Source organism: Anoplopoma fimbria, chromosome 15 (genome assembly GCF_027596085.1).
Source record: "Anoplopoma fimbria isolate UVic2021 breed Golden Eagle Sablefish chromosome 15, Afim_UVic_2022, whole genome shotgun sequence".
Taxonomy (NCBI): domain Eukaryota; kingdom Metazoa; phylum Chordata; class Actinopteri; order Perciformes; family Anoplopomatidae; genus Anoplopoma; species Anoplopoma fimbria.
Window position 1 is genome coordinate 22,011,219 of NC_072463.1, and position 24,751 is coordinate 22,035,969.

The 24,751-nt window shown below is 40.0% G+C and overlaps 2 protein-coding genes across 5 annotated transcripts in view; both read left to right on the top strand.

Annotated features, from left to right (window-relative positions):
• The window catches only part of mboat2a (membrane bound O-acyltransferase domain containing 2a), a 41,153-nt gene extending 21,618 nt beyond the window's left edge, over nt 1–19,535 (top strand). The window contains exons 2-13 of one of the 2 annotated variants that reach the window (XM_054613695.1): nt 3,862–3,934; nt 4,375–4,452; nt 9,603–9,698; nt 10,743–10,798; nt 12,356–12,410; nt 13,356–13,542; nt 14,082–14,274; nt 14,701–14,804; nt 14,902–14,966; nt 15,319–15,451; nt 16,313–16,464; nt 17,165–19,535. In XM_054613695.1, coding sequence (XP_054469670.1) covers nt 4,421–4,452; nt 9,603–9,698; nt 10,743–10,798; nt 12,356–12,410; nt 13,356–13,542; nt 14,082–14,274; nt 14,701–14,804; nt 14,902–14,966; nt 15,319–15,451; nt 16,313–16,464; nt 17,165–17,330 — 1,239 coding nt within the window. In that variant the 5' untranslated portion in view covers nt 3,862–3,934; nt 4,375–4,420 and the 3' untranslated portion in view covers nt 17,331–19,535. The remainder of the gene's footprint in view (nt 1–3,861; nt 3,935–4,374; nt 4,453–9,602; nt 9,699–10,742; nt 10,799–12,355; nt 12,411–13,355; nt 13,543–14,081; nt 14,275–14,700; nt 14,805–14,901; nt 14,967–15,318; nt 15,452–16,312; nt 16,465–17,164) is intronic. The other variant, XM_054613694.1, reaches the window with a different exon arrangement.
• Nucleotides 19,536–20,840: 1,305 nt separating this feature from the next.
• kidins220a (kinase D-interacting substrate 220a) overlaps nt 20,841–24,751 on the top strand; it is a 44,961-nt gene continuing 41,050 nt past the window's right edge. The window contains exons 1-2 of one of the 3 annotated variants that reach the window (XM_054613525.1): nt 20,841–20,947; nt 22,060–22,160. The gene's annotated coding sequence lies outside the window, so the exon portion shown is untranslated. The remainder of the gene's footprint in view (nt 20,948–22,059; nt 22,161–24,751) is intronic. The other 2 variants (XM_054613526.1, XM_054613527.1) reach the window with 2 other exon arrangements.

The window sequence follows — 24,751 nt, forward strand, 5'->3', positions numbered from 1 at the left end:
GCTCTGTGCAGCTCCTTCAGCCACCGGCTGCTTCACCCCCGGTGTGTGAAGGAGAGGTACCACAGGTCCTTCCTTCCTGCTGCTGTCAGGTTGCACAACCAACTCTGCTCCCAGCAGACCACATGACACATGACAATAAAAACACTGTGCAATAATAGTTTTTTTTATTTTTATCTTGTCTTTCTTTACTATATCTCTTGTGTGCACTTTACTCTCTGCTGCTGTAAGCCTGCAAATTTCCCTGCTGCGGGACTAATAAAGGATTATCTTATCTTATCTTATCTTATCTTATCTTCTCTTCTCTTCCTTACTTCCTCAGAATGTATTCCTACAGTATTATTTGAGTGGGATCCTTGTGCTTCAGACTATAGCCATGTCCAAATTTTGTGCTATTGTAAAAACATAACTATGCTGCTGGATTGTTAGAAGGGATGTCGTTAACCTCATGGTTCGGTTATTGGTGTATGAAATGTCATGTCATGTAATGTTATGCAATAAATGGAAATGTTATATAATGAAATTTAATGAAGTGAGCACTGCTTCAGTTAGTGATTTCCAACATTTCCAGAATGCTTCTCCATAAACCCCGGTGAATGTACTTGAGCAGCTAATTCTGAAACATTGGTCAATTAGTCAGATTGTGGACTTTTGAATAGGTAATTATGCAACCATCCCAAATTTGGCTGTTTTTACCTTCTCAAATGTCTGGGAAATCAAGATGTGGATTTTTCACTACTTTTTGTTTTGTATACACAAAACAGTTTATTCATTCACAAAAAGGGCAGATTAATTGATATTTTACATGTAGGTTTATCCTTTATAGGACTGATAAGTGCATAAAAGAGCTTCACACCCTCTTGGCAAAAAAGGATTTGTAACTGCACTGCATAAAGGTCATTGCTATCTAATCATGGGGCGAAAGGCTGAATCTGAAGAGACTGAATAGTAAATGCCATATTTGCACTCAATCCCAGAGTGGGCTATTGCAGAGGGAACCCCAAACCTGATGTTTCACCGGCTTGCTTGCATTAGCAGCAGGCTAACATGCTAGATGTGTGGAATCTGCTTTACATGTGTACGGTGCAACAGCTAGTAAGAGCTCCTGTTGATCGGATTTGGACAGAAAACAGACTGCACATTGTGCTATAATTATATGTTACCTGAGCAGAAAGTGTGTGTGGCATGATAAGGCAGTGAACTGATACATTTGTCAAATGAAAAATACATTTCAGGGCATGTTGCATTCATAATGTCTAATTACATTAGACAATTTTATAATTTCAGTGTTAATTATTCATTAATAACTAATCATTAACACAGTCTGAAATGGCTCACTGACATCATTCATACGTTTTATCTACATTTAGTTGGTCATATGTGGGAATAAAATGTATACATTTCTGGGATTGTAGCTATATAATAGAGTAACAGTAGGGCAACAATAATTATTGTCATTGTCAATTAAAATGCCAATTATTTCTCACTTTAATCAAATAGTTATAGCGTTATTAATGATAGTTGTTTTGAGAAATGATTTTGATATGCAAAGATTTTTCATTAATTGTCTTATTTTTAGATTATCAGTCACTCTATTGAGTTTTCTGTGTCTTATTCTGCTTTTGTTCTCCTGTCATCATCCTACACTCTGTTCCTTGTTTGTTACTTGTCTGTCATCATCCTCCTTCTCCCCTCTGTTTTCTGCCTCCCCCTCCCCCTCACTGCCCTTTCCCTCCTCATTCTCCCTCACCCGGTCCTCGTTCTCTTCATCCTCGCCAAAGCAAATGGGTCGATCGAGCAGTAACGGATATCCAATTATAAAGCTATTGCCCTGTAATAGACAACCCACTGTACCTCTGGCAGAGTGCCTCTCAAAGTGCCGCTGTTTGTGTGTATGTGTGTGTGTCTGTTTTTTGTAGGATGCCAAACCTGGGAAACATTAGCCAGATATCTAGCTAGTGGGAAAATGCTAAACAGGTGACATGTTACCTGGCCGTTGGGTAATAGGTGATAGGGTTCCATTTCTTCACCTCACCAGACAGTTCATGGCCTTGATGCTGCTGACGCTTAGCTACGGTTCATGTTATTTGTTGTGGCTGAGAGAGGGGATGTAGTAGAATATATTAGAGACTATCTTCTGGTTTTAAGCACGGCATGACAAGGTCAAACAAAAGTGATTCACTTATTATTCACATCAGTCACTGTTTAAAATAAATTCACATTAAAACCAGATTGGTCCTTTCCTCATGTGAGTATGTTTCCATGTGTTTTAAATGTTTTAGTTCTTTAAATGATATATTCACTACGATACCTTTTCCGCAGTTTAAAGGTAAATGTTTACAATGCCTTTCTCCTTAGTATCAAGTAAAGGCGAAATATCTCTCTCTCTTTCTCTCTCTCTCTCTATATATATATATACATATATACACACACACAATAGCAGTGTAAATGTCATCGGCTCCTCCATACTGTAAATTAGATAATGGGATTACGAAGATCTTAGGCCAATACCTGCAATCAGAAAGTGTCACCAGATCGTCACGACACCATAACAATGCAGCAAAAGTATGTGTTTAAATATAATAAGGAACTGAAACATAGAATTAGTCAGATAACAAGTGAAATGCCTGTACTGTATTCACTGAGCTGAGAATGGGTACTGTTTTTTATGGCAACAAAACAAATATTGTGCAAAAAATCCTTTGCACTGGAAAGGAAAGGGACATAATGTTCTTTTGTACAGACGAAAACCAAACCCATGGCATTAAATCCAATGAATATTTACACACTGGACTCTTGTGATGTACTGTGAAATACCACCATCTTAACATATTGACATCCCTTTTGTCCAAATGGGCCAAACCATCAATACATTTGCATCAGTGAAAGCCTGCCAAAGAGTTTTATGTGCTAAAGCAATAAAAAGAGCACAAGCTCCTTTAAATATCTATAAGCAGATACATTTAACAAAATTAGTTTATGGTATTTATTGTGCTTGGCAGTGCACCAAGCTTGGTATCTCAAGTTAGACACTAATTACAGGAATAATAGTGCTCTTATCACTTAAATGTCTGATTTCACAATACGTAACTATGTAATGATGCAGAGATTAATATGAGTGGTTCAAAAAGACAGATGTAATTATTTATTAAACTTCTTATTAGGAAGGTCACAGTAACTCAGAGCTGTGCAGTGTGCACATATTAATTGTTTATAAGATCCCAAACAGCTTCTGCCAGTGCAGCTTGCTTCTGTGAAAAGCATGAATGCATCTATGCACACACTTGTATTTGAAACCTTTTATACACACACACACACACACACACACACACACACACACACACACACACACACACACACACACACACACACACACACACACACACACACAGAGACACACAGACACACAGACACACAATATTTTAAGCTTTCGTTGCACACACACTGTTGTTTCTTAGAGGGCACCTGGCTGCAGCCCTTGAGGATCTATCTCGCAGATGCTGCTGCGTGTTTGGTTTATTTTAAGAATCATTCCCTCTCTGTCAGACGCACAAGCTTGTTTCTAAATGTCACCGGAGAAAACAAATTGAACAACTGAAATATTTCCTCTGTCAATTGAGTCTGAGCTCATTTCAGCTTTTGTGGACATGCTTACAAACCATGTTTGTTTGATACATCCTAAGCTACCAGTCAGAAGTTAACAATGTCTTCAGATGTATCTTTGCTCTCCCTTCATCAGATATCACTGTGTTCTTAACCATTTTATTTGTTGAGCAGTTCATTTAATTCACCCAGCTTGTGCTCCCCTGTTCCCTGCCAACCCTTGATGCCCTTGCCCTCTTTGTTGACTCACTACTAACACAGTGTGGCATCTCTCCTCTCCTGGAGGGCCTGACGTCGGTAGCACTACACACTGTGCCCTTCAAAGACCCATCTGGTAGCTGCTGCCGCTGTTGAGTTTGTGTGTGTGTGTGTGTGCATCACGGGAAGAGAGAGAGGTGGACAAGTTTGATCAGCACATTCATGCACAAGTCACAGTAATGGTGCGATGTAAGGAAGCTTGCAGCTGGAAGGCACGGGAATTAATTAAGACAGTGTTGATTGTCACTATCCTGCCCTGTGACCTCAATTGACACATTATTGGTTACAAAGGTCTGTAACCAATGGTGTGAATGGTTTCATAATGCTGTGGTTTCTTCTTTCTACTGACTGTATGGGATGACAAAGCAGGGTGTGGATGGTAATAAAGTAAAGTCTAATAAAGTCTAGTATAAGGAAGGGGCGTGTGTGCTGGAAGGAGGTGGTTTTCCAGTAAATAATGAAAATGTTAAAAGTAGAATATCAATAAAGTTATTTATGATGTCTGTCTCTCCACAGGTATTCCCTCCATTTCCTGGTGCAGAGCGGTCTGTCCTACAGTGTGATGGTCTTCGCTGGCCTGGAACACATGCACAAGTAAGTGCACAAATGAAATGCAAAATTTGTTTTTAAAAAAAAATGTCAAAGGTTATTTGGCCTCATGTTTCCTGGAAGTGTCAGAACCTCAAAAGGGCAAATGGAAGCATGACAAAGACATTTGTCAGAAATATCCGATTGGATGTTAGATTGTGAAGACGTCATATCAGTTGATTATTACATTACATTACATTACATTACAGTCATTTAGCAGACGCTTTTATCCAAAGCGACTTACAGGAAGTGTATTCAACATAGGTATTCAAGAGAACTACTAGTCACCAGAAGTCATAAGTGCATCTCCTTTCTTAAACAAGCATCTTAAAGCATAAACCAGAGCAAAAGTATAGTGCAGAGGCAGATTACTACGAAAACAATAATTGCAACAGACTAATACGAATACAATAGGTGCTACAAACTACTACGAATAGGATAAGTGCAGTAAACAAATACAAATTCAATAAGTGCAACAACTAATACGAGTGCAATAAGTGCCACGAGGAAGGCTCAGGGTAGTACTTCTTGACTTGATTATGAACCCATCTCGTATTTACTTAATCATCTGTTGTCTTGGGGTTTTTAAGGCATACGAGCCTGGGTCACGATGATGATGATGATTCTGCGCCAGGGCTTCCATCTGTGACTGGCTCACCAAGACACACACACACACACACACACACACACACACACACACACACACACACACACACACACACACACACACAAGGTCATTAACGTTATATTTTACCAAAATTCAAGGTTATAAATGCAGGTGTTAACCTTATTTGTTCCCTCTGGTTAGAGCACTTTAAATAGATGGTAACAAAGCATTAATCACAATAGCAACTGTCCTCAGAAAGAAAGGACTCCAAACCCAATGACAGTGACCTACAGTAACACATAGGACATGATTATCCAGGCTATAATATGGCATTTAAACATAGAGCACTGTTTCACACCAAAAGTCACTTTTGGTTATTCCTGTAAGTCTAACCCTCTACACACAGCATTAGTGTGCTGTTCTGTCCCCTTTGTATGTGGATAGATAAGTCACTCCCTTTTATGGTAGCTCACATGAAACAAATAAACTGTGGCATTTCCCCAAACCAACACACCTACATCGCATTCAGAGATAAACTTTACCAAGTTTCCCCATCCCCCCCTCTGGAGGAAAAGTGCAGCTCAGGGGCAGAGAGGAGGAGAGGCAGGACGCACTGACATGTTCATGTTTGCAGAAGGCGTTGAACTCACTGCCCTGGATTTTGTACAACAAATGAATTATTATTTCAGCAGAAGGTTGTGATTCATCTGGGGCCGTGTGCTTTTGCTGACTCACTGTTTAACCCATGGCCTTTGCTCTGTGAACTACTCTAGAGCTGGTTGCATTGGTAGTCGTGGCTTTCAAATGTTTCAAGACATTATCTGTGTTTTTTTCCCCGTATAAAGTTTTTTTCCCTTTTTATTATGATTATTAAATTGTAACCGTTTGGTTATTTGCACGTTCACTGTTAAAAGAAAAAGAACAAACTGCCAATGTAAGCCTGAGATGTAAAAAGTTTAAATGTTGGTCTACTTTACAATATTAACAAACACGCTGTAAGCCTTACTAATGATAATACTGCTGAGTAGCGATAGAATGATTCAGCATGATGCTGAACCTCCAATAACACTTTCCACTATGAGACTTGTGCTTGTTACACTTTGGGAACATTCCCTGAACACTCCCAGGACCAGTGCACCGTGGCAGGACTTGTGTTCTTTATTTGTTGCTCTCTCTCTCAGATAGCGACCCTTGGGAGTGAGTGAGTGCAGTGAGTTTAGTGTGACAGCTTTATGGAGTTGCTAAAAGCTCTTTTTTTCTGGACTGTGCGAATGGCTGCGAATGTGAAACCCGTCTCGGTGTGGCTCAACCCGACCACTTTGTTCAGCGGCGAGGCATCATGTTTCATACTATTCTACTGTTGTGCAGCTCTGGATCTCTGACTCTCCCTTTATTGCCACTCCCTCACTCTCTTTGCCAGTTCGCCTGTTGGCTGTGGTGAGCGGGCAGGGAATGTTCTAGTGGCTTACCTACTGAATGGCAAGGAGAGAGAAGTGTAAATATCGTTAGGTATGGTCAAACCAAAGAAGAAGGCTGTGACTGTGAAGGCAAGTTCCCTCCTCAATTGATACTGAAGAAGATCCATAACAAAATTATAATAACTCAGACTGCTGAAGAAATAAGACAAGATGTGCTATCAAGCTTGATGTAAATATAGTAATATATATAGTAATAATATAGATGAATTTTAATATTCTACACTTTGGCACTTGTGTTGTAATCTTTATCAAACATTAGGCTCACTTAATCACATACACTCTGCTTTTAAACTGCTGTGTGGACAACATTCGTCCGTCAGTTTACTTGTAACTGGAAAAGTTGGAAAGGACAAATGAGTAGATTCATGTTTTTGTCACTTCTATGGACAAAAAAGTGTTGCATACATCTTGCTTTATTTTCTCAAAGGATATTCTCTGTTGGGTTAAGCAAATATGCAGCATGGCAATTTTTTAATTCTAGGTCGGTGTCTCTCAAACCTTTGGTCTTGTGACTCATAAAATGAATCACTCTATTTCTAACATCTCAAAACATGTCTACTGGTTGCAACCAGTTTAAATCAAAGCCTTTAGAAAAATAAATTAGACAGTAATTCTCAAGAAATAAAGCAGAAATCTGTGGAAAGATTTGATTATGAGGAGTAAAAATCAGGATGATTGCATCAGTACTTACCAAGCAGGACCACAGCAGCCAATGACAGAGGCAAGCTGGGTTCAGCTCTACTACCCTGTGTACATCGCCAGCTCCAGTTGCAGCCAACTCCACCTCAGGAGGGCCTGAGTTCATGATGAAACTGAGAGGATGTATTCTATCTGTTTACACAAGCATGCATTAATTGGAATGCGTATTAGTTTTGGTGTGAAAGCGCGGCTGTGAACCTGACGGTGATAAGTTTGCAAATTAATGACTCAGTCGAATGCGGAACAGATGGAAATTTCCTCTGGATCTGTGTATGCATTTGAGCAAACATGAAGTGTGTCTCGAAGCATTTATTATGTGTACACAGCTTTAAAAAGAGGACTAGCAGTGTTCAGACATTTATTTATAGACTTCTATATTCGTTTTTCCATTGCTCCATGTACAATGTGTATTCGTACCTGCATCTCCTGTGTGGCTCCTTGTCTCCGTGTTGACCTGTCTACGTCCCACAGTGGGAGGCCAGCCTCCCACTGTGATCTTGGTGAAATAGGGTTGTTGCAATGGATGAAAATGTTAGTTGAGTCAACAGAAAAATGTAAAGCTTTCTTGCACTTCTAAAATGTCTATTTTACATCATATAATCTAGTGTTGGGCATATTTAGTCTTTATGTTAAAGCTAGTAAAATATCTGCCAGTGGTGCTATTGCTTTTGTTTTTAGTGCTAACCCAAAAGTCTGTTACCTTATCTTGATAATGCTAGACTGAGCTGAAGCAGGACAATGTCACCAGGTTCTACCAAATGTTGACTTAGGTAAAACCCACTTGTAAGCAAGTGTAACAAGACACCTTACTCTATAGACAGGATCTTTGTTCAGGTGTTTCTTTCCACAGTGTATTGCACACCAGAGAATGGGGGAAAACAACTTCATATATATGCACTTGTATTTTTGCCTCGTAGGTTTTGGAGATTTAAGACAATTATGCTAACCATGTTAAAAGAATATTTGCTAAAGTCGTCAAATTAAGGTCTGGGGAGCCCTCTTTCTTAGTTCTTAGGTTGAACCTGAGAGGATACTGATGAAATGAGCTTTTGGCTTTGACTCCCACTCAGGTCACTGTGCAGTTATGTAACTGTATTATAGCTCCATTCTCATATTTGTTAATTGATGAGCATGGAGACTTAGTCTGGAGGCAGATCAGACATTTCTTTCTTCTGTTGTTTCTGGAAACTGATTTATTTCAAGTCTCCAGAAAGGTGATGGACAGTAGCCGACAATGTTGGCTTAATACCACTTAGGTTGTCCAGCACAGAAAGTTACATGAAGGTTGTGCCTTAGTAGCCTAACTGTTTGTGCGCATTACACATAACCTCAACGTCTGTGGTCCTTTGTTGCATGAGATACCCCTCTCTCTCCCAATGTATCCTGTCTGTCTCTCCGATTGTTAAATATAGGTAATATGCATTTAGATGAGCTCTGTTGCTGTAAGGCTGATCGAGGTGTATGGAGGCCTTTGTAGAAGGGCCATGTATTCTCCAATATGAGCAAGATTCTGAAAAATAGTGCGTACACTGAAAACATGCCAAGTGCGGGTTGGATACAAACAGAGAACTCCCAGAGCACATAGCAGGATTGTATTTTAATGATCTCCTTTTCACAGTTCCTCCTCGGCCTTCTCTGAAGGTTCTGTGATTGATAGTAGCATGTAGTGTTTGAGTTTTTAGAGACTGAGAAAGATCTTGAAAGGTCCGAAAAACAATTCATATAGCAGAAGTGTGAGTGGTTAATTTTATTTTGTGTGATGAATGCTTGGCAGTAGAATTGGCAGAATCAAACGGTATCTTATCGGCAACGCAGCCCCGCTCTAGCTGGTGTGTTGTGTTCCTTCACAGAGCAGCACAGTGCTCTTATTGTTGGCAGCAGAGGAGTGCTAGCTTGCTAGCTTGCTAGCTTTGTGACTTGGGCTTACTCTGCAACAGCTTTGTACATCAGGCTTTAGTGCTGCTCTGTCTTTGGGTTTCTGTTGAATGGTGGTGTTGTCCTCTGTCTTCAACCACTGACCCTGACACATTATTGGAGCCTCCTCGGCTCTTTTGTCCAGGTTTTGTCCCCCTCACTTCCCTTTCCATAGCTCTGCCGTGGCTACGAGGCCTTTGTCTTTTGAACTGTACTGTAAAAAAAAAAAAAGACCTTGTTCTGCCACAGATATGAGAACAAATGGACAGACAAAGAATTATGACGTTAAAAGACATGTGCATTAAGATGCCCTGCTGAAAAGCTCCATTTCCCTGTTTAGAGTCAATTGTTGAGAATGTTAGAAGATATGCACCAAGATTTCACAGTTGTCATTTATTTATAAATCATTAATCATTTATCTCTCTAATTTCTGTTTTTTCTTCCTTTTCTCTGCACAGGTACTGCTTCATTGTGACGCTCGGCTACCTGATATCATGTCAGATCACACGAGTCTACGTGTTCGACTACGGCATGTACTCTGCAGATTTTACAGGGTAAGCCACATTAAGACCAGAGCTCTTTGTAATCTTTTTGGTTCTTAATTAAAAACTGAAAGACCTCCATTGGTCTTAATTTTGAATGCTATATGGAGTACTAAGCTTAGAAACAGAAGTTACCAGTAGGAGTCAGGGGAACATTGAATATGACTCAACCAGTCTGAGTTAAACAGAAACAAAAGCGTGTCACACTGCTGTGTCCGCCGGAGGACGCCGACAGCGACTCTTGTGGTTAGTTCCCACTCCTCCAGACTGTCTGACAATTCAAGCAGACAGCCTGCACTCCCAGTATGGGGGGGCTGGCTAGTTGCTAGGCAACCCAATGCAATCTCATACTGCCACTGCAAGGCCAGAGATTTCACTCTCTCAACTACCTCATCAGCCATTCTTCTGTTTATTTTTGAAAATGCCAAATATGCACTTTTGCTTAAACGTCAGTATGACCATAATCGCCAAATGTGCTTTGTTCTACGGGACCAGATGGTCCAAAATGTCACTCTTATTTCATTAGGAGAACAGAAAATCTCTGGCCTGTTGCGTGGTTTGACTCGATGCTGCCACCAGCAGTTTTCATGTCAAGAACCTGTACTTGCTGATGAACAGAAAGCTTTTCATATATCTTAAAGCAAGTTAAAGCACACAAGACTTGTTCTTTGATGGAGAATGGCTTTATTAAGTCAAGAGGAAGAGGGCTGAGTAGCATAGGGGCACAGTGGGCCTAAGGAGCAGAGAAGAAGAAGTAGAAAGAATAGGTACAGGATGTTCAAAAAAAATCTGCAATTATTCTGGAGGAAGTTTTCCATTGTGGGGTCTAAAGCCAGTAGTTGCATGATTCCCCCAAATATATGTGCTAGTTTAACATAACTTCCTCTTAACTACACAATTAACAAGCATTCAAACTAAAGGTTAAGCATGTAAAGATCTATTAATCAGACAAAACCCTGTGATCAGATGCTTGTTTGTGCTGCACTGAGTGAAGTGGAGTGGTTTTGAAATTCTCAGTATTAACGTGACCTTTTTCCATTTGATGCGCTCCATCAGGCCCATGATGGTTATAACACAGAAGATTACCAGCTTGGCGTTTGAAATACATGATGGTAAGGCAAGCATCACAGTGTCTTGAAAACGTGTGCGTGTGTGCATGTGTGTGTGTGGGGGTGTGGGTGTGTGTGGGTGCAAAAGAAGTTGCAGAAAAGAAAGTGGTTCAGTTGTCTTTTTAGTTTCCAAACATATCACATGGCCACCTTTTCCAAGCCTGTAGTCAGTTCTGACAATGGACTGAAAGGACAGCATAAACACAGTTATGTAATGGAGCAATGACCAAATCTGCCCCCTCCCCTCCCCTTCTCTCTCTCTGTCTCTCTATTTTTAACAATTTCATGGCTGACTTAAAACACAAGCTGATTTGAACAGGTAGATGATAGAATGGATGGTCCAGAGGGACGCTTGCCAAATTCTGCGCATGCACTTCCTCTGTGCTTATCTATCTTTTGTCCCCTGACCAAAAGGCCATCCTGACCCTCACCTTTCATCCCTCATGATCTATTCTAACATCAATCAATAGAACTACAAGGCTGCATACAGTTTGACATTGGATAGGAATGCTTTAACCACTTATAAGCCAAATATAAACCAATAAATAGTGTATGTAGTTGGCTATTCCTGTGCCGTGCTAATGATAAAGTTCATTTGAGCCATAAGTGAAAACAAGCTAATGCGCAATAAATAAATAAGGATTGACATAGAGGCTAAAATAAACAAGTGTGCTTCAGGTCACTGATTCATCTTCTGCAAATGTGAGTAAATATGAGAAACTTAGACTTTAATCCCCCAAACTCAGAGAACTATCCCACCCTGATACCTGCCTCCTTTATTTTGCCATATTTCTTGCCATAGAGTAATTATTAATAAGAGACTGCTCATAGTCCAGCTCTCAAGAACACAGAGTTATTAAAGGCAGAGTGAAGCTGCTTCACAAATCTACTTTTTGTTTATTTCACTGGTATCAGAGGTTTAATTGTAGCTTCTCACAGCCCTGCACCATGAGCCGTATATCATCCTAACATGTACCCCATGATGCCAAAGAAGGGCCACAAGTGTTCGGTCTAATGAGTTGCGAAGCCGCAGGTCTTCATAAACAAAGAGCAGACTGATTAAAACAAATTTACCCAGACGTATGTATCAACGAAAAGCGAGCAGACCTTCACTAACTCTCTCAATAACAACAGTGACAGCTGTTAAGATATCTCAGCAAGTTGTAATTTGTCCTCTTTGCACGGTATTTAACAGTAAGCAGCCAACACAAAGTACAACTAGATGCATCCTATTTTGTTCCATACTTGGCTCAATCTCTCTCTCTCACTCTCACTCACTGTCCTCTGTTAACACGGCAGAAGGAAGTTATTATTTTCATCACAGGGCCATTCACACATGTCCTACCTGGGTTGCAATGACGGGTTGCTCTGGCACCGGCTACTTTTGGTTGATATACCTGCAAACCTTGACATGAAGCACTTGTCATTTTTATCAGAATACATGTAGTGCACGTCTGTGTATTCTGTACTGTCATCCTCTGATGATTTGCAGCTGCATATTTACATGAATAGAAAGTGATTTTTTAAATGTGACATGCATATCTTTGCGTCTGGCTGTAGGTTTGACCAAGCGAGAGGGGCAGCTGACTCCCAGTCAGAAATACCTAGCTATCAGGTATGTGACTCAGGTATGTTTTTAATGCTTCAGATGATGGGTTCATTTAATAAAGCTCAATTTAAAAAGTTGACATGATCTTAAATCAGAGCTATTGAACTCACATCAATAGCCCCCCTTGCAGGCTCTCTCTGGTGTTGTCAAGCAGTTGTTAGGCACCCGGTATCTAGGAAACCACACATTCTCTACTGTCATGTGAACATTGTAGGAATGGCCTGCCCTCCATCTGTCCTACATTACAACTGCAGATTCCTTTCCCTGGCGGTTACTATTGGAGATGGTAGAGCAGCTGAAAAAAAAGCAGCATTTGAGTGGGGAGATGAGTTGCTACTGTAAGCTAACAGGGAGTTAATGTGTGAATACATAGCTGGAAATTACAGAGATAAGAGACAGAGCAGAGAGCAGGACTTACATATTGAGACAATCTTTGTAGAATTTGTTACGCACAGCTTGGAAATTCACTGAACATCTGTAAAACACTGCAAATACATTAAAGGCTGAGCTAGCCAGTGTACCTATAAGGTCCCAGATATGCATCAAAGCTGCATTTCATAAACATACTCTGAGTCAGCAGAGTCTTCTGAGGCTAAATCTCAGATGGGGGAAGGTGAGAAATTGACAGTAGAAACAGGAGCTCCCGTCCAGACAGTTAGACTGCTACTTCACCCAGCAGATTCAATTCAGCGAGGAAGCGAAAGAGACCACAAAAGCTTCCGAGTCAATCAAGCACTCTGGCCTTCTCTCTTTTGTTAGACAGTTTAATGGAATAGACCATTGTGGTTTCTCAGTGGACAGGAAGCTATCTCTACATACGGTATTTGGTCTGTTGTCCTTTTATTCTGTATTTTAGATTGCAAGGTTGGCTACTTTATGAAAATGAAACAACTTTTAACTTCCTTTTTACCCCTAATCGAAAGCTCTTGTCTCATCTCTGTGACCAAAAAGGCGGATGCCCAGCTTGCTGGAGTACTTGAGCTACAACTGTAACTTCATGGGCATCCTGGCAGGGCCCACCTGCTCTTACAACGACTACATGGCCTTCATCGAAGGCACGTGCTACCAGCCACGCCACCAGGAGAACGCCAACGGCAAGGAGAACGGGAAGTACAAGCAGAGCGAACCCTCCCCCAAGGTACAAGTCAACATGCCTTAAATCCAGAAAGAAAGCACCTGAATAAGTGGTTATGATATAACAAAATAGGAAGTTAAACTATGCAATTCTCTTTTAAGTGCATTTTGGGTAATGTTTGAAGAAAGCCCATGCAGAAATGGAGCCGTTTCAAGGGGTGTAGGGTAATTACAATGAGTTTTGTTCCCTTAAGAGAAACAGAATCTGAGACATTATTGAGAATTTAATGACGCAAATGTCTAAACCTCAAGGTTATTTGTGTTTTCTTACTGCATAATGCATTAATAATTTAATTGCACGCCAAGAGTGTTGTATTCATCTCAGAAGATAAAGGAACAGAGCGGAGAACAGACGTTGCTGAATATAAAAAATAATGAGAGAACGCTCAAGGACTCGAGTTAACCTTGAATCAACTTAACTTGGCTTACAGCATCATGTCTCCTTATGTGGTTATTGTTGTTTTTTTGAGTATAAAATGATGTAATGGGTTTTTAACGGGGCTGCTCCTTTGTATCCCACTCTCTTTTCTCACCTCCACCCAGAATGACGTCATCTCCAAGCTGTGTACATGTGCCATCTCGCTGGCCATCTATCTGTCGCTGTGCAAGCTGCTGCCAGTGGAGCACTCCATAAACGACGACTTTGTCAGCTCCACACCTTTCCATCTTCAGGTCATCTACCTTTACTTGGCCATGCTGGCTCTGAGGCCAAAGTACTACTTTGTCTGGACACTCGGTGAGTTTGATGTGACTTGAGTACATATTTCTTCTCACCCATTCTATATTAAATCCCCAAAATTAGAGGTGTTACCGCTTTGGTTTTGTTAAATGCTACTGCTGATTCATGTAGTTTGAACTCAGTGAGCTGTTCTTGGTTCAGGGAAGTTGGTTATTTTTAAAGCAGTCTGTACAGTATGTTGAGATGCAGCCTAAAAAAAGCCACCCCAAAGCTTATTGAACAGAATTTCTTGATGCAGCAGTGCCATCTAGTGCTGAGTTGAGAACTGCAGCTCTTCATTCTTACTAATGACAAATCCATGTGATGCCACATCTCCATCTGTTTTTGTCGCTGCTTGACAAACTAATGTATTTTAAGGATAAGGAGCTGTTGTCATCCTTCACTGTTGTACAAATGTTTCTGAGTACTGCCTTTCTCCTGCAGCTGATGCTATCAACAACGCTGCCGGATTTGGCTTCAATGGATACAACAAAGATGGCTCCCCACGGTGGGACCTGATATCAAACCTCAGAATTCTGGACATTGAGGTCAGACTCTTATTATGAGACCTATTATATCCATATATAGTCCTTTTTTCGACTAAAGCCTGAATTGTATTCTTTTCTTTTTGGATTCTAATTTCAGTTCGCCACAAGTTTCAAGATGTTCCTAGACAACTGGAATATCCAGACAGCTCTTTGGCTCAAAAGGTAAAAGCATTCAGGTTGTAATTATGTGCCTTGCTCAGTTTGTGTGAGAGCAAGTCTTTGCTGTAAAGGGTTGCTGAAACATTTGCTGCATATCTGCATATCTCAAGTCTACTAAAATAGCACATAAAGATTTTTTTCAATTGTTTACAAGCTTCAGCATTGAATACATACAAATTGCAAAGTACTCTGTTGTAAATACAAAAACAAATATTGATGGCTTATATTGCACTTCATAATGGGATCAAGTTTGATGTCAATAACTAATTTGTGTATTTTTCCAAATGGTAGCCAGTGGCTTTCATTTAGTTCTACTTGAATTGATTTACCTAAACACGGGATGTGTGTTCCTCAGGGTGTGCTATGAGCGCTGTCACATCAACCCCATGGCTGCCACCTTCCTGCTGTCGGCCATGTGGCACGGGGTTTACCCTGGCTACTACCTGACCTTCCTCACTGGCATTGCCATGACGATGGCTGCACGCGCAGTGAGTACACACAATGTTTTTGTCAATACAGAACCTATCGTTGAAGATTTTCCTCGACAGATTTGCCCAAATGGATACAATAATCATAATTCTGGAGTTGTAGAGTATCAACACCTCTTGGAACTCATGTATCACGATACTGAGGCTGGAGACCAACAGTTGTTTTAAACATTTTGTCAAAGAGCTCTTAAGATTTACCACTGCTACTTAGCAGAACCACAAACACACAACAAGGTTAATTTATGGAGAGTAATGGGATAATGATAAAGTACAATACCTCATGGTGAAGTGTGAGGCCATTACCACTAATCTGTGCTAAGCCAGACCTCTTCACTGTAGTCTCGTAAAAGAAGAAGGATATTTATGTAGAGACAGTGGAGTGGTGCTACATGGCGGAAACTCACACTGTAATTCTAGATAATCTACTCGCGAAGGGTTGATTAACTGAAACGACCGCACAGTAAACTTGTCGTGCAGGTGAGTTCCTGCAGAGACTTTCTTCTTCTTTATCTAAAGGAGGACAAGAAGACCATTGACCCAGTTACACTATAAAACTACTGGCCACTGCCCACACAGACGTGTTCAGAGATGGATGTCTCTGAAGAGTTATGAGATGGAAAAAGGAGAGAGAGAGAGAGAGAGAAAGAGAAGGGGAAGAGAGAAGCTTGAGCAGATTATAAGCAGCAGTAGGCAGTAATGCCAGTTGACATGAAAGATTTCCTGAACTAGGGTAATTGGTTCAATTCAAGTCTTGTCTGTTGTACGGAAAAATGAACGGGATGCAATTTTAAGTGTACGTGTCATTCACTTGAAAATGATGTTGGGAAGTTCAACTCACGGGATGTTTTTCTTCTCTTCCAGGTAAGACATAACATCAGACCGTACTTCCTGGCCTCTGACTCGCACAAGCGCATCTATGATGTCGTCACGTGGGCAGGGACTCAGGTTGCCATTAGCTACACGGTGGCGCCGTTTGTCCTACTCGCTGTGGGACCCTCACTCAAATTCTACAGGTTTGTGTGTTTGATTGAATAGTGTTTTGATATTGATGTAATATTGCTTTTGGTCTCCTCATATAAAAACATTACTAGCCACTGATCCCTAACTATGACAAATTGTGATGCATAATGCAGCGTTGTCAATCACACCACTGTCTTAAAGCTATTATACACAATTGTTGTTCATAGAGTAACAAGACTAAGAGTCTACAGCCACTCCAGCAGCTCTGTAAAGGCTTTTTAATTTATAACGTCATAATGCTAACGTCTGCATGCTATCATGCTTACAATGACCATAATGTCCTAATGTTTAGTATAATGTTTAACATGATAACCTCAGTAGTTTTTGTGTTAGCATGCTAACATTTGCTGAGTAGCTGTAAATACAAAAATGTTAACCTTATGATGGCACCAGAGGAAAAGTCCTTAAAGGATTCATGCTATTGGGAGCATGAATGACTGCACAAACTAAAAGGGCATTCATCCACTAGTTGTTAATTAAGATATTTTGGACTAATAATTAGATTATCTGGACCAAAGCCGTGGACCAACTGACTAACATTGCCATCCCTAGTTTTTTAGCCACACTAGCGGCAGGGGTTAAAAAAACTGACTTACAGTTTTATGACCTGCACATGTTATCTGGTTTCATGCTCCAACTATTATTTATAATAAACTGTGATGAGATGATTCTCATTTTGGGTTGTCTCTGCAGGTCCTGGTACTACTGCTTACATCTCCTCTGCCTGCTGGTGGTAATGGCTCTACCTGTCAAATCGAGACGCCGGCAGGCCAAAGAGCAGCAGGACGGCCTAAAGGACAACCAGACCGACCACAACAGCACAGACAACAACTGCAACCAGAAAGACAAAGCAACATGAGGCTCCGGACAGCGACACACAGTCCCTTCAGCAGCGGGAACACAGAGACAAACTAAAACCACTGACAGCTGGAGTGTGGCGAGTCTGTTCACAAAGAACCAAATATCGGACGCTCTGAGAATCCTAACAGACAGAAAACACAAGTCAATGTTCTGTCAAAACTTTCAGTAGCAAGGATGACAGCAATCACAGTTTCTGACATGGATAAGAGACCAGGATGTAACAATGGCCATAGTGTAAACTTATGAGTGATGGTGGTTACTTTACAATACATTAGTGGAAATGAAGACTTCCAAGCTGCCTTAAACCCTCTATGTACTCGGCTGATGGAATAACAGTTGGATGGCAAACAGATGAGACGTGCAGTATGTGGAGGGTTTTTGTCATTGTCTGGATACAAGCCGCTGTAAGGTGGAAATGAAAAATGTTTTCATGTAAAAGAAACATTACTTTATCATCAGCTGCCAATTTCAAACAGGCCTTAGGATCCTCAAAACATTGTTTGATTTCTATGTCTTTTTAAAAAAAAAACTTTATTGGAGAAGAATTCACATTGTACGTGTTTTGTATTTAGATGTTTGTGACAACACTAGTCAGATCCATTCTCAATGCTTTTTTTTTTTCCTGGGATGAATTGAATGACATACAGAGTCCCAAAGATGAATTCAGATCTCGTCCATCTCCAGCAGTGGAAAGTCTAAATTAATTTCTGTTTCTTTTTTTATTTTTCATATCTGCTGCTTTTTTGACCGACATAACTCATCAGATAAATTAGTGTGATTCAAAGGGACCTCATTTACGCTGTTGCGATTTCCATTTTTTCTTTACATATTTCTGACCTGTTTTCAGGGGTGTGTTTTGTTTGTTTTTATGACCTGTGTTAAAATGTCGTGCCTCTGTAATACAAGTATCCAAAATTATTTAATGAGAGTCCTAAATAATAAAATTGTATAATTTGGTAAACACAGTGGAGTGTTAACATCACTGTTGAACACACTGTAGAACACAGTTTTATTCATTGTCTTAAATCCTACAAATATAACAAATCTAGTGAAATTACCACATTCACTGAAGACGTATTTAATTGTCAAAAGGTTTTGTAGCCATAATTATTAAAAGTCAATGGAATGTAAAAGAAAAGTTTAAAAATGAATGCACAGTGCACTAAAAGCACATATTGTGGTCGGGCTGCCAACTATGTAATTGGAATTTGGAATTAGCGTTTGACTGCGAGGAGATCTGATAAGGTTATTTATGTTTGTAACATAATAATAATGTACAAACATTCAAAGACATAGACCAGCTTATGTGGTAAATGGTCTTATTTCATATTGTGTGCACTTACATTAAAATAGGGGATATTTCAGGGTGCATTTACTGTAGGATGAGAGCGACACTGGTTCCTCACATGGTTTCTGTTCACGGCTCTCCTTTAGCCTTTCAAATCATCCAGTTTACTCTTCATAACATTCAGCCGTTCAAAAAGCCACCCATGTGATTTCTGTATCATTAGACTTGTTTTTATTTTAGTGAAGGAAATGTGGTGCAGAGGAGACAAGCTGAAACGCACCTCACTTTTGTCGGTTGTCTGGGTAATTCAAGCCCACAATATCAAACACCTTAGTCGTACATTTTGTTTTCTTCCAATTGTCACTAATTTGAGTTGGTTTGGTGCATTTGTGTTATGTAAAATAATAACAAAGCAGCAGAGGGAAGCTTTTTCCATTTCTTTCTAAGATGTTCTAACGTTTGCATATTTCTGCCATAACTGTGTGTGTTCCAGTATTCATGTTATCCGTACATTTTGATGTGGTCTCATGTAATCTATATTTGTAGCCTGGGCCTTGTGTAGGAGAGTGTGGCCCACTTAAGGGAAAGGGACGTCATTCTACAAACAAAGCGATTATTGCACTGCATGGCCACCCAAACCAGCAGATCAATGCAAATGGCTCCATATGTCCAAAGTGCCAAATCATGAATGGCGCATTTTTGTTTTGTGTGTATGTGAGCATGCGTGCCTGCGTGCGTGTTTGTGTGTGCAAATGTGTCCATGTATTATGTGTGTGTGTGTGTGTGTGTGTGTGTGTGCGCGCGCCTGTGTAACATAACGGTTATTTTTGTGTCAGAAGGAACTTTATTGAAAGATTTGTATAACAGTCCATTAAAATTCTGATTTATGTGGCAAAATAAAGAGAAATTATTTTTAAACACTAAAAACTGATGTTTCACAAATATATGTCTAATTTTTTGGTCCAATGACGGTTATTAATACCAGCCAAAACACTGATGTTTAAATGTAAGGATTTGTTCCAGGGCATGCTCATGCAACAAAGGGAAAATCCCAACAATACACTATGTCCCTGCATCGTTGCTTTGCTATTTTATTGCATTATTACAATAGACTTTTTTTTTTTACAGAAGACGTATTTAATGTTTCAGCAAGAAAAGCACAGGTGAAACTAAATTCATTAGTTTCTTAGCACAAAATACTAAAGATGCACAAAACCAAAGCCCTGGATCTAACTAACTTAAATGTCATGAAGACGATTCATTTGCAAAATATTTTTTTCACAAAGCCCATTTTGACATGTAACAGTAAGAAAAGCAAAGGTTTAAATTATCAAATTAATAATGTCTTTATATTCTAATAATATTGCTTAATGTATTATTCCGTAGCTCTTGTTTAATACACGAATAAACAGAGGACATAGAGTCGAGGCTTGTGTGTGAGAATCAGGGATGGAGGAAGTATTCAGATCTCTTACTCAAGTAAAAGTATAGCACTCTATCATGAGTAAAAGTTCTGCATTTAAAATTGTACTGAATTATTATTAGATATATTTACTTGAAGTGTCAAAAGTATTGATTATGCAGAAAAATTCCCCCTGTGTGTTGTTTCATCGGTTATATCATATTAATAGTTTGTTGCACATTTAAAAGTTTCAGAAAACAGTTCATAGTATTTTATATGCTCATTATAGATTTCTGAAATGTGAATCTGCAAAAATAGTCAAAAGTACAATATTTTTCTACTGCAATTGGTCCTGACAGTTAAAACATTTCAAACTTTCGGAAAGAAATCCCTAAAACTGCCAACAGTAATGCATCCGGTTTGGGTTCCTGTTCTCATCTAGACAATATGATTATGATATGAGAGGTACCTTCATGTCAGACTACACAACCAGCTCTGTCTGCCATCCCAGTGGACCACACAATCACTAAAAACACTAAAACATCCGTGCAATATAAATACACTGTGCAATACTATAATTACTCTGTCTGTATATTCAATATGTTTTAGTTATTGTGGATTTGATTTTTTTTACTTATTTAACAATTCTTTCCTGTTTAGTACTTTTATTACTTTTTATTTTTATTTTTACAATGTCTCTTGTTTGCACTATCTCTATGCTGCTGTAATCCATGTGGGGGGGGGGGGGTTCCTGACCCCTTCTGCTCCTCCACCTGTGACGTCACTGTACCCCGGAGCGGCAGTGGGCGGAGCTACAGACTTCCCTGTTAAACAGCAGCCACAGCGTGACGTGAACACGGTGTTTCTGACTCCACTATCTGCGCGATAAGCTGAACACAACCCCCCACAGAGCGGCCCGGCCCAGGTAAGAACACTTTGTGTTGTGCACTGGACTTTTTAGAGTTTTCCTTTGAGAGGCGAAACAAGTGTGCGGACCTGTTGGAGAGCTAGCCTCTCGGAGCTAACGCTAGCCTGCTCAGGAGCCGTGGGGGGGGTTTGGCTGTAGTGACAGTAGTCCTCTGGAAACAGTCTGACGTTCAGTCAAAAGTTGTGCAATAAAGACCAGATACAAAAAAGTAACTTTATTTATCCAGGCATATTTGATGCCACGCATGAAATCTCTGTGTGTGTGTGTGTGTGTGTGTGTGTGTGTGTGTCTGTGTGTGTGATCTCTGTGTGTGTGTGTGTGTGTGTGTGTGTGTGTCTATGATCTGTGTGTGTGTGTGTGTGTGTGTGTGTGTGTGTGTGTGTGTCTCTATGTGTGTGTGTGTGTGTGTGTGTGTCTATGATGATCTGTGTGTGTGTGTGTGTGTGTGTGTCTATGATGTGTGTGTGTGTCTATGATCTGTGTGTGTGTGTGTGTGTGTGTGTGTGTCTCTATGATCTGTGTGTGTGTGTGTGTGTGTGTGTGTGTGTGTCTATGATCTGTGTGTGTGTCTATGATCTGTGTGTGTGTGTGTGTCTGTGTCTCTATGATTTGTGTGTGTGTGTCTATGATCTGTGTGTGTGTGTGTGTGTGTGTCTCTATGATCTGTGTGTGTGTGTGTGTGTGTGTGTGTGTGTCTATGATCTGTGTGTGTGTGTGTGTGTGTGTGTGTGTCTATGATCTGTGTGTGTGTCTATGATGTGTGTGTGTGTCTGTGATCTGTGTCTATGTGTGTGTGTGTGTGTGTCTCTATGATCTGTGTGTGTGTGTCTGTGTCTCTATGATGTGTGTGTGTGTGTGTGTGTCTATGATGTGTGTGTGTGTGTGTCTCTATGATGTGTGTGTGTGTGTGTGTGTGTGTGTGTGTGATCTGTGTGTGTGTCTTATCCAGATGTTTACTTTTTTGACAGTCAGGGGTTTAGGTGCCACATCTGTTCTTGTTAGACATTTTATTTTGAAGTTGCAGGTGCAGCATAAAAACAGTGTTTTATCACCACCATGTTGAAACAGTGTTTGGTTGGCTGTTTAACAGAACTCTAGTTTCTCTCCAGCAGCTCCTAAAACCAGGGTTCACTGAGTTAAATGGATCACCTCTCAGAGTTTGACTAAACTCTTGGCCATGGACTGATGTAAAAAGCAGACCCTGACCCTGGTATGTGACAGGGAACTGAGTCCTCAGCAGTTTCATACCCACATGACAAGTCGTGAAGAGCTGACTGTTAAATTTAGAGATCATATCCAGTGTTGCCTCCCAGGTTCCTCTTTATGCGTGTTCACAGCTGACAAGAAGTTTAAAGAATTCTGATGATCATATCAAGTGGTCTGTTTTTACATAAATACTGACTCATATATGACCTGAGAGTAGATCTGGGTGTTTTGATATTTTGATAAAAATGTAAAACCATGGATATCAGTACCAAGATATTAACTGGGATTTGTGTTGCCCTTAATTTGTGTTTTCCTGCTTTACAGTTATATGAGGAATATTTCTATGTTTTTATTAATGTTTTAATGGGAATGCTGGACAAATGCCCTTGCCAGTTGGTCATCGTATCTACTTTACAACTAATCTCCTTATTCAAAATGTCTTCTTGTGTGCCTTCTTCTTATTGTTGTTTGTAAATGTATACTTAAAGCAGTAATGCTTCTTTTATAAAGCTGATAGTATTTGTCACTATTTTCTGACATTTTATAGACCAAATGATGAATCTAGTAATTTAGAAATCTTTACATGTTTTTTGCAGCCCTGCTCTTAAATATATATTATACATTGATAATACAATATTGAGACTTCTCATTTAAATGTTGTGATATTTATTTTGATTTGACATATTGATTTTTGTCAATGTTTCCTGTCCCAACCTGTAGATACATTTCAGTAGATATTTGAATACAACTGCAGTGTTTCAAACACTAATCACATTTTTGCTTCAATTGATAAGCAATTGAGGCAAATGAACACAATCAAGTGAAAGCTCCCATTGATTTCACCCAAATGTTTCTTTAATGCTTTACATGATTTAAGCCAACATCTTATTTTCTCTCCCCTTTTATCTGTATAATTTGGTGCTGAGCCAGTGCATGTAATGAATGAAAATCTGGTCGTGTGTGCCTATTGTGTTGGAAAGAGATGGGCGTCGGCCAGCCCCCTCATCTAATATTCAGCCTTGAGTGAAGGGGGATGCTGAGCGTCGGTCCGGCGGTGCTTGTTGATTCTGTTTGCGAGTGAACGAGGGATAAAGATTGGTGTTGTTGAATAGCCTCATAAATATAAGCCTCACCCTACACTAAGGTAAGGGCTTTGTTTGTTCACCTTTTTAGTGTTTTCTGGATACTATGTATCTCTTATAGCAGCTTTAATCATTTGTTTAAATAGCTTTTACTGCTTTTATTGGTGTTTTGTCTCTACTGTTTTTCTGGCTGTGTGTTGAGTCAAACGGATGTGTGGTTTAGCTCCCCACTGATCATTGCTCAACGGAGAGAGAGCTAAATGTTTACTGATTGGTTCTTGTGTGGTTTTATCGTCCACCCGTTGTGCTGAGCGACAAGGAGCTGAGGAGGGTGTGTCAACAGGCTTATGTGTCCTTCATCGTAAACAAAGGATCTTTTTCATTTTTGTGTGACAGTCTGATATGGGAAAAAGGTTGTCAGGTGATCCCTGACTTAATAAACAGGGCAGGAATTTATAAGACTAGCTGCTCTGAATTGCACTTAATTGACTGTAATGGCTCTTTGTACTGAAAGCCCAACAGGCATGTGACATTTAAGTGTTTATTGACCTGAGCCGGAGCTGCTCGCCTACAGATTATGTTGAAACATTGAGCAGCATGTTTGCTAATCTTAATGTGAAACCCATTGCCAAGGCAACCTGCAAGCAATGAGTGAATGTAGCTGATTAATTCTGTGCTGCTGTGGCAGGAAGTGAGTCTGACCATTATGGAAGAGCCCAACTTTATGAATTATTAATGAGTTTTTCATTGATTGGCAAAATCCCTACTACAGGGAGTTTCTTTTGTCCAGTGAAATGATACATATAATGTCCGGGAAGCTTAGATATTATACAGTAAGTTATTATTATATTGTCAGTGCCCAATGGTTACAGAAATGTCATGTGTGAGGACTGCTGTTCAACTCCAGGGTGAAAATGGTACAAACATGACTGATGACACTATTTAATTGGTTTAAAATAATTCTGTAGAATGGTGGAGCCTAATTATAGATGATCTCTGCAAACTGGGCCGTCTGCATTGTTTTTTGTCAGATGCAGACATTTGCCTCACGGCATTTTACTCATATTTTCCAGTGCATATCAAGGCAAAGCATTTCAGTGAAATAGTGTCCACCTATTCTACTTTCAGGCCCTTAGAACTTCCCCAAAGTCCAATTCAAGGCAGTGGAGGAGGGTAGAACTGAGGTCGCTCTTGAAATAATTGGAGCACACAGTCGAGTGCACCAATTGTCCACATGATCATTACAATCAAAGGATCAAAGTTTAGAGGCTATTCTTTGTCTCCAGTGGTATTTGATGACTTAGTGGACGTTCTTGATTGGAGCATTGTTATTGCCCTGCCTTCATTATACTAAGCAGACGGTTCATGTTTTCAGCATGAGCAGGCAGACTGAACTCAAACTGAACTGAGCCAAGTGCCCCCGTTAGCTTTTGTGTATTAAGCTTGTTCAGTGCATTATCCTTTTGTAACCACACTTTTAAATTCTGGTTAAAATGGACACATATCAGGGTGT